This window comes from Dermochelys coriacea, chromosome 15 (genome assembly GCF_009764565.3).
Source record: "Dermochelys coriacea isolate rDerCor1 chromosome 15, rDerCor1.pri.v4, whole genome shotgun sequence".
Taxonomy (NCBI): domain Eukaryota; kingdom Metazoa; phylum Chordata; order Testudines; family Dermochelyidae; genus Dermochelys; species Dermochelys coriacea.
Genome location: NC_050082.1, coordinates 12,950,680 through 12,958,641, shown reverse-complemented (window position 1 = coordinate 12,958,641; position 7,962 = coordinate 12,950,680). Strand labels below are relative to the sequence as shown.

Below are 7,962 nucleotides of genomic sequence, written 5' to 3'. Positions count from 1 at the left end.
ATTTAAGAAAGAGTGGGGGGGGGAAAACAAGGTTTGTCTTTCTAATGACCACATCCAAAGTCTTCAGGTAGGAAGAAGGACAAGCAAAAAGTAGAAGACATAAGGGAACACAGAGACCTAGGAAAAGTCAAAAAGCACGTAAAAGTAACGCCCCACCCCATATCAAATGGCACCCTTTCCCACACCTAGACCCTTTACATAGTAGGTATTCTCTCAACACTGATTCCTTCACTAGAGCCAGGGCCATCCTACTCTCTGCAGCTCTTCTCCTGATAGCATACAGCCCATAGCTGCAGGAATCCCAGTTTGTGAGATGCTATCTAGGCAGTTCCTTTCCTTAGGAGGCTATCTAGAAATACTCTTCACCTGCACTGTGGTAGCCATTTATCAGCTCCAGGTGCTCATTAGAAAAATTAGCTTCCAACCACGCACCTAGCAATTAATTGGCAGGTGGGCCAAGATTGGCTCGTTCTCCTTAAAGACATCAGTTCTAGGTAGACTGAGCTCTGATTCCCCTTTAAAGGGACCAGCTGCCCTGTGACATTAAATACATAAGGAAATGTGCTTCCTAAAAATATGTTTTAATATAAGAGTGTTCCTTTAAACACAGTTTAGTCAAGTCAGCCAGTGTGGAGAAGTTAAAAAATGAATTTAGAAACTGTGTTCTAGCTCAGGTAGAAATCTGGGCTAGAACACAGCTTCTAAACTAAATTTAGACATGCTTTTGGCCTGTTCATGCTGGCCAGTCTAACAAAGTTCAAACAGAATTAGCTTGTATTACCAAAATAGTCTGAATAATGTGGCTCCCAGTCCCCTTTAGATTTGGCCTTACTGCCCTTTCTTAGAATCAGTTTGCACACTTAAACTGAAGAGTAGGGTTGCATTACAAACCCTCCTTGTAACTGTATTAGCAAAAGTGTGTCCAAAATTGTACTTACACCAAAAAACATAGTTGTAGCAAGGCAGTTAGCTACTTACTAGAAACTATGGTCACATCTGCTACAAGAGGCCAATCTCAGATCCTAGGATTTGGAATGTGCAGAGACCATAAATGAACAAACCTTTTCCCCTCCCCTTTTCAGCAATTGACCAATGTCCAATGACAATAAAGATTAGAATGGAAGTTTGGAGCCTAAATCCTTTTGAGGATCTGGGCCTAAGTGTCTGCCTTACATTTTCAAAAAAACGATGGGTGCGCTCTGCCCACTACAGCAATCACACGTCATTAGAGCTTTGAGCCTGATACATTTTTATTTGTACAAATTCAAACCATTTGACATCCCAACATCTTTATTTCTTCCACCCATTCCTTCCCAAGATGGTCATTATTATTATTTTAATTACAAAATACAGTAGAACCTCAGATTTACAAACATCTCGGGAATGGAGGTTGTTTGTAACTCTGAAATGTTCGTAGCTCTGAACAAAACGTTATGGTTGTTCTTTCAAAAGTTTACAACTGAACATTGACATACAGCTTTGAAACTTTACTATGCAGAAGAAAAATCCTGTTTTTCCTTTTTTTTAATAGTTTACATTTGACAGTACTGTACTGTATTTGCTGTTTGTTTGTTTTGTTTCTGCTGCCGCCTGATTGTGTACTTCTGATTCCAAATGAGGTGTGTGGTTGACTAGTCAGTTCGTAACTCTGGTGTTCATAACTCTGAGGGTCTACTGTATGTAGTGATGCTTAGGAAAGAATAAAAGGCTCAGGTCACATTTTAAAATGCATGCTGTGTATCCAAAAATGAATGATTAAAATTGTGTGTATGTGTAACGTATATATACTCCAGGTGGGTTACACATGCACATGGGCAGCTTTAGTGAACATGCAAGCCCTTCATCTGAGATCCAAATAGAGGGCCAAATATTGCCCTCCATTGTGCAGGGGAAACCTCCCCCCAAACCTGCCAAAGTGAAGAAGAGTACTTCCACAGCATCACCAGAGACCATAGATACTCTCCATGCAAGAACTGCAGGATGGCTGGGGTTCTGTAGTTTTGGGGTTGGCAGGCCAGGAAAGGTATGTGAGAACGGCTGGGGTGCAGTCACTCGCTGCGGCATGATTCCCTGTATTGCATGAATTCCCAGAAGCAACACCCTTCCATTCCTGCAATCCCTCAGCGTGCTGGAGGTAAGGGAGCAGGGAGGGAGAACGATTTATGCAATTGCAGGGAATAATAGGGACAGTGTGTCCTTTTTAAAAATAGCATTACTAAAACATTTTAAAACATTCCCCATGTTCTTGACCCAGACCCTGCCATCTCATTATTTATTGTATACTGTTTTTCTGGAGCATTACTGTAGGTACATTAGCCGGTGTCTATGCTCAGTTGTGTCATTATTTACATATTGGCTGGTTTTCTACAAATATAAGAACCAAGTAATTTTTCAAGCGTGTGTATGTGTGTAGGCCAGGCTGGAGGAGGTAATGAACCTGATTCTCTATTGCTCTCTATTTTGAGAGTCATTTAATCAGTGCAAATTGAGGGTAAAATGCTACCATTCTGATTTAGCAGCATTTTACATTCTCTTTGAACTGAAGTAAATGATTACACAAGGTCCAGGGCAATCTATGTGCAACACAGCACACAGCCCAGCAGAGGGCTCATCACTCAAGCAGCCTTTGGCCTCTATATAAAGTAGCTCTACTTCATCCATGAGCGAGGATTAGATAGATCACTTCTGCATAATTCAGTTCAAACAAGAAAACATGGTATGGAAATCATAGCACTGAGACGAAATAGATCATTGTCTATTTAACAGTGAAAAGCAAAGGAGAAGAATTGAAGAACTAATTTATGCCAGCAACACAGATATAAACCATGGTTTGCATTATTTGACATGAAAAAAACAGACAAAGCCAAATACACATTTATATAAAAAAATGCAGAGGGATGCCATTTATTTGCAAATAAAAGCTCATCTTCAGTTTAGGAGTTGTGTTTTTTCTTTGGCCCCATCCTGCAAAAATACCTGTGATTAACGTTACCACCGTGAGTAGTCCCATTGAAATCAGTGAGACCATTCATAAGCTTAAGTCTTTGCAGGATCGGGGCCTATGTTCATACAGTGCCCTGCACAAAGGGGTATCAAATCCTTACGAGAGCCTTTGGATGTTGCCATAATATAAATATTTAATAATAATAATTAATAATATAATATAGTAAAGCACATGACTGAGCAAAGGAAGAAATGGGAAGAACTCTGTAGGGAATCCAGGGGAGAGGGGAAACTATAAACACATTAAACCCAGTAGGTGCACCAGGAATACGCTTTAACTGAATGTTTAGTTGCCAAAATTGTCTGCAGATACCAGCCCCAGTTTTTGAGTGCTGCGGTCCCTTTAACAATCTGGTCCAGCACAGATCACATGAGCAGCATTTCAGAGCCCAGTGAGAGGGTTTTGCTGCAGGCTCCCTTCTCTTCAGCTCCATTTTGCAGCAGCAGCAAGCAGCTAGAGGCTGAGATTCACGATTTAGTAGAAAGGGAAAGTTCTTTGCAAGGATTCAAGATGCCCATGTTTGTTGTTAACACCAACGTGAGCAAGGACGCAGTGCCAGAGAGCCTGACTGGGGAGATCACCCAGCAGCTAGCAAAGGCTACAGGCAAGCCTGCCCAGGTGAGTTCAGGGGGCTAACCCTCCTCCCACCCCCATGGGCATGTAGGTAACTTGCATGCAGAAAGAGCAAATTGTACAACGTCGTAGTTAGCCTGAATCCTTGGTGCTGTTCTCCTAGATGCTTCCTTTCTAGCCTAGAGGAAACGGAAATGATTCTCTTGTAACGAGTCTCCGTGTAAAAGGGGAGACCTCTAATTTCTGTGGCTTGCAGGCAGCTTTGAGTTCAGTCGGTCGCCTGGGAGTGAAGCGAGACAGGATGGAAGGACTGAGGGAGCACATGGAGGCTTGCTGGCATGGCCCGGGGGGGGGGGGAGTTGGTTTCTTCTTCTCCTCTGCCCATGGAATAACGGAATGTGCGTCTGGCTAATATGTAGAAGTGACTCTGCCCAATGAAACCCGTCTCCCTCGTGGGCAAGGCCTGGGTGTTGGCTCTTGAGGTGCAGGAGTGGGTTTCGCATGCTTAGCTTCTAAAAAGCAAATTAGATAGCTCTGTTTACCATAAAGAAAAGGAGGACTTGGGGCACCTTAGAGACTAACACATTTATTAGAGCATAAGCTTTCATGAGCTGCATCCGATGAAGTGAGCTGTAGCTCACGAAAGCTTACGCTCTAATAAATGTGTTAGTCTCTAAGGTGCCCCAACACATTTATTAGAGCATAAGCTTTCATGAGCTGCATCCGATGAAGTGAGCTGTAGCTCACGAAAGCTTACGCTCTAATAAATGTGTTAGTCTCTAAGGTGCCCCAAGTCCTCCTTTTCTTTTTGCGAATACAGACTAACACGGCTGCTACTCTGAAATCTGTTTACCATAGTTAGGTGTGTTTGGGAGGGAACTGTTCTGTTAGAATTGGTAGGTCTTCACTCTAATGGGCGTATAGATTAGGAATATTCATCATGCAAACATATTGTGTTTCTTACTAACCTGCCAAGCTCTTCTCACCAAGTATTTAGAATGACCAGATAGTGTGAAAAATTGGGGCTGAGGGTGGGGGGTAATTGGCACCGATATAAGTAAAAGGCCCAAATATTGGGACTGTCCCTATAAAATCGGGACATCTGGTCACCCTACAAGTATTTTTCTCTATTGATGTCCACAAAAGCCGGATCAAAGTGGGCCTTTGCTATTAAAGAATGATGTGTACAGAAGACTAATGCTATGTGAGGTCACTTTTTTCCTTGCTGATTTGGGTTGCAGTGAGGCCCAGGGGGTTGGAAAAACCTTCTGGCATAGAGGGCAGCAATAGGTGAGAGAGAGTGTGACAGCCCCAGGTAGCTGCAGAAAATTCATCTTAAAAATAAATACAGTTTCAAATCCTATTCAGTCAGAAAAATGTTTATCTACTATCTAGCACATATAGAGGCTCCTGGTCCCCATATCTCTCGAATCACTTTGCAGACATGGGTATGTGGCTCCACTTAACAGATGTATAGAGAAGCTAAGTGGTTTGCCCGAGGTCATACAGTGGTTATTATCAATGCTAGTATTATCTTTAAATTTCCCACTTGTGCTACTATAATGGGAGCTAAAGCTCTGGGAGTATCAGAGTAGACAGCCCATTAGTGTTTTGATCACCCAGTCATCTTAACAAACCCCTAAGCAGGGTTAGGAGATGAGGTGGCCAAAATGCCAATGGTCTTTCTCCATCAGCACGCCATGAGTTGCAGCCACACAACGGGAGTTGTACCAATGTGAACAAAAAGGCTAGCGTACACATCACCAGTGAATCGGTGGCAGAGCAAGCTAGAGAACAGAGCCCTCCTGACTCCCTGTCCTGTGCTAAATCTACTAGACAGCAGATGCCTTAAAATGTTATAGATTTATGGGAGCAATCTGACTGGTCATGGCCCCTGGGATGTGCACCTGCTTACAACTTGTGTGGAAGCTAACAATTACAGCCCTCGCCAATGGCTAAACGTCAACTGGCTAGACAGTGAGTTGGATGCTGGCACGAATCTCCATGAGGAGGATCACCACACCTTTGCAGGAGGTGATTGATGTCTTTATTTAAAAAATTTAAAAAAAAGAATTATTTAAAAAAAGGAAAAAATGTAAGCTGGGGAGCTAAATCACTACATGTCTAAGGTACTGTACTACTGCAGTGGATGCTTTAGAAATGTGTATGATTAAACATCATTTGTGCTTGCAGTAGCTAATTTCAGAAAACAAGCTTGCTCTCTGGATTCCAAGTAAATACACATCAGGACAGCGTGGAATATTACCTGATCACTGGTTGTTGATTTGTTTCACAGTACATAGCTGTGCACATTGCAGCTGATCAGCTTATGTCCTTTGGGGGCTCCACCGATCCTTGTGCCCTTTGCAGCCTTCATAGCATTGGCAAGATAGGAGGGCAGCAGAACAAGAGCTATACCAAGCTGCTGTGTGACCTGCTCACTAAACAGCTGCGCATACCTGCAGACAGGTAAGGCTGCACCAGAGTGACATTCCAGTTATCCGCTTATCTAAAATTATTACTTTTTTGGATTCTTTATTATGCTCTCTGGTTGTCTGTTATTGCTTTTTGCACCTGAGGGGTTGTTTTTTCCAGCTTTATTTCAGTAAAATACTGCAAATATGGCTCTTTCATAAGACTCCTAACTGAAAAAGTCCTTCATGATGCAAGCCTTTTACTAAAGAACTGAATCTATTTTGAGTAGGGAGTTACAACTGTTCTAAAATCTGAAAGGTGTGTGCTGGTGCCATTAATTGGCCTTTTCTGGATTAATGTGGTTCAGGCTGGCTCTCAACCTTTCCAGACTACTGTATCCCTTTCAGGAGTCTGATTTGTCTTGTGTAGCCTCAAGTTTCACCTCACCTGAAAACTATTTGCTTACAAAATCAGTGTACTATGACACTTTTTTGTATTTTTATGTCTGTTACTGAAAAATAGCTTACTCTCTTAGTTTTACCATATAATTTATAAAATCAATTGAAATATAAATATTGAATTTATATTTCAGCATATAGTATATACAGCAATATAAACAAATCATTGACTATATGAAATCTTAGTTTGTACTGTCTTCACTTGTGTTTTTTGTGTAGCCTATTGTAAAACTAGGCAAATATCTAGATGAGTTGATGTACCCACTGGAAGACCTCTCCGGGTCCCTGGTTGAGAACCACTTGGCTAATAGACTAATTCTAATCCCGAATGGCTGACTAATGCAGTATAAACTGACCCTCAGGAGTTAGGGTGAAATATGATGAACACATGTATAATATTCAATGTGCCCCTCCTGCCCCCCTTTTTTTCGGGCATGAAGGGGGAGATCATTGGGCAGATTGGGGACCCAGAAGAATGCAGGCACTTGGCAAACAGCTGCAGTTCTGTCAGCCAGCAAGGGAATAGAGCAGCTGTGCTCAGTGGCAAACAGCAGGAGGAAGCTGCTGCTGCCTATGCCTGGAGAAGCAGGGAGCTGCAGGCAGCCAGGAAAGTCCATTTGGTTTTGGCAAAAGGTTGCAGCATTCAAAAGAGCTCAGACCTTTTGATCTCTCCTGCAGTTCCAGACATGTCACTAAAATGATGTGTTTTTTAACTAAGGGCATGGAAATGCAAGGAAGAAAAGGCAGTGTGCTGGAGGTTGCAAGCCTTGGCAAACCCAGCTTTTCAGTGCTTGGTAAAGTATTGGAGAAGGGAAGTTGTGGGTGGTGCGGCTTCTGGGCTTAAGCCAAAATTTCCTGGTAAAGATCTTACTAGCTTTTCTAAAAATTAAAATGGAAAATGTGAAACCACATCCCTTGGAGGGTGAGAAGGGGAGTGATATTCCTTCCCCTTTTCTCCCCCCCCGGTTTCTTATACAAGTAATAATGGATAGCTTTCATGCATTAAGCATCTAACATTTGTAATGGTCAACATTTCTACTTTTTTTTTTTTTTTTTTTTTAAACAGAGTCTACATCAACTATTATGACATGAATGCTGCTAATGTGGGCTGGAATGGTTCCACCTTCGCATAGGGCACTCCCATGAGAGCAAAGAGGCTATTCCTGGACCTGCACATCTCCTGTCTATTAGCAGACCATGGCACAAATTGCCCTTCCCTGCATTTCGTGCACTGTCACGGATGACGGTTCCTTGCTAGTGTGTTCACATGACTGTTTAACATTCCTTTTGTTTTCTGTATGTAGAAAATAAATAATAAAGATTTAGAAGGAAGTGGCATGGCGTGAGTTCTTCCTTTAGGATCGGGGAGAGAGTTTGGCTAGCCTAACAAACAAGTGCTTTTCTGTCTCTTTGAACCACTGTGTCCTAGGAACAAGGATGAGGCCAAATAAGTCATATTAGTTTTCAATGACTCAAAGTGCAAAATGATTCAGATTGATGACTGGCACCTGT

The 7,962-nt window shown here is 42.3% G+C and overlaps 1 protein-coding gene across 1 annotated transcript; it reads left to right on the top strand.

The window, feature by feature from the left end:
• The first annotated feature begins 3,376 nt into the window (after nucleotides 1-3,376).
• LOC119843746 (macrophage migration inhibitory factor) lies at nucleotides 3,377-7,779 on the top strand. The gene is made up of 3 exons (XM_038373546.2): nucleotides 3,377-3,622; nucleotides 5,874-6,046; nucleotides 7,517-7,779. Exons 1-3 carry the CDS (start codon nucleotides 3,515-3,517, stop codon nucleotides 7,581-7,583), a joined length of 348 nt encoding a protein of 115 aa, XP_038229474.1. The 5' UTR covers nucleotides 3,377-3,514; the 3' UTR covers nucleotides 7,584-7,779.
• The last annotated feature ends 183 nt before the right edge of the window (nucleotides 7,780-7,962 follow it).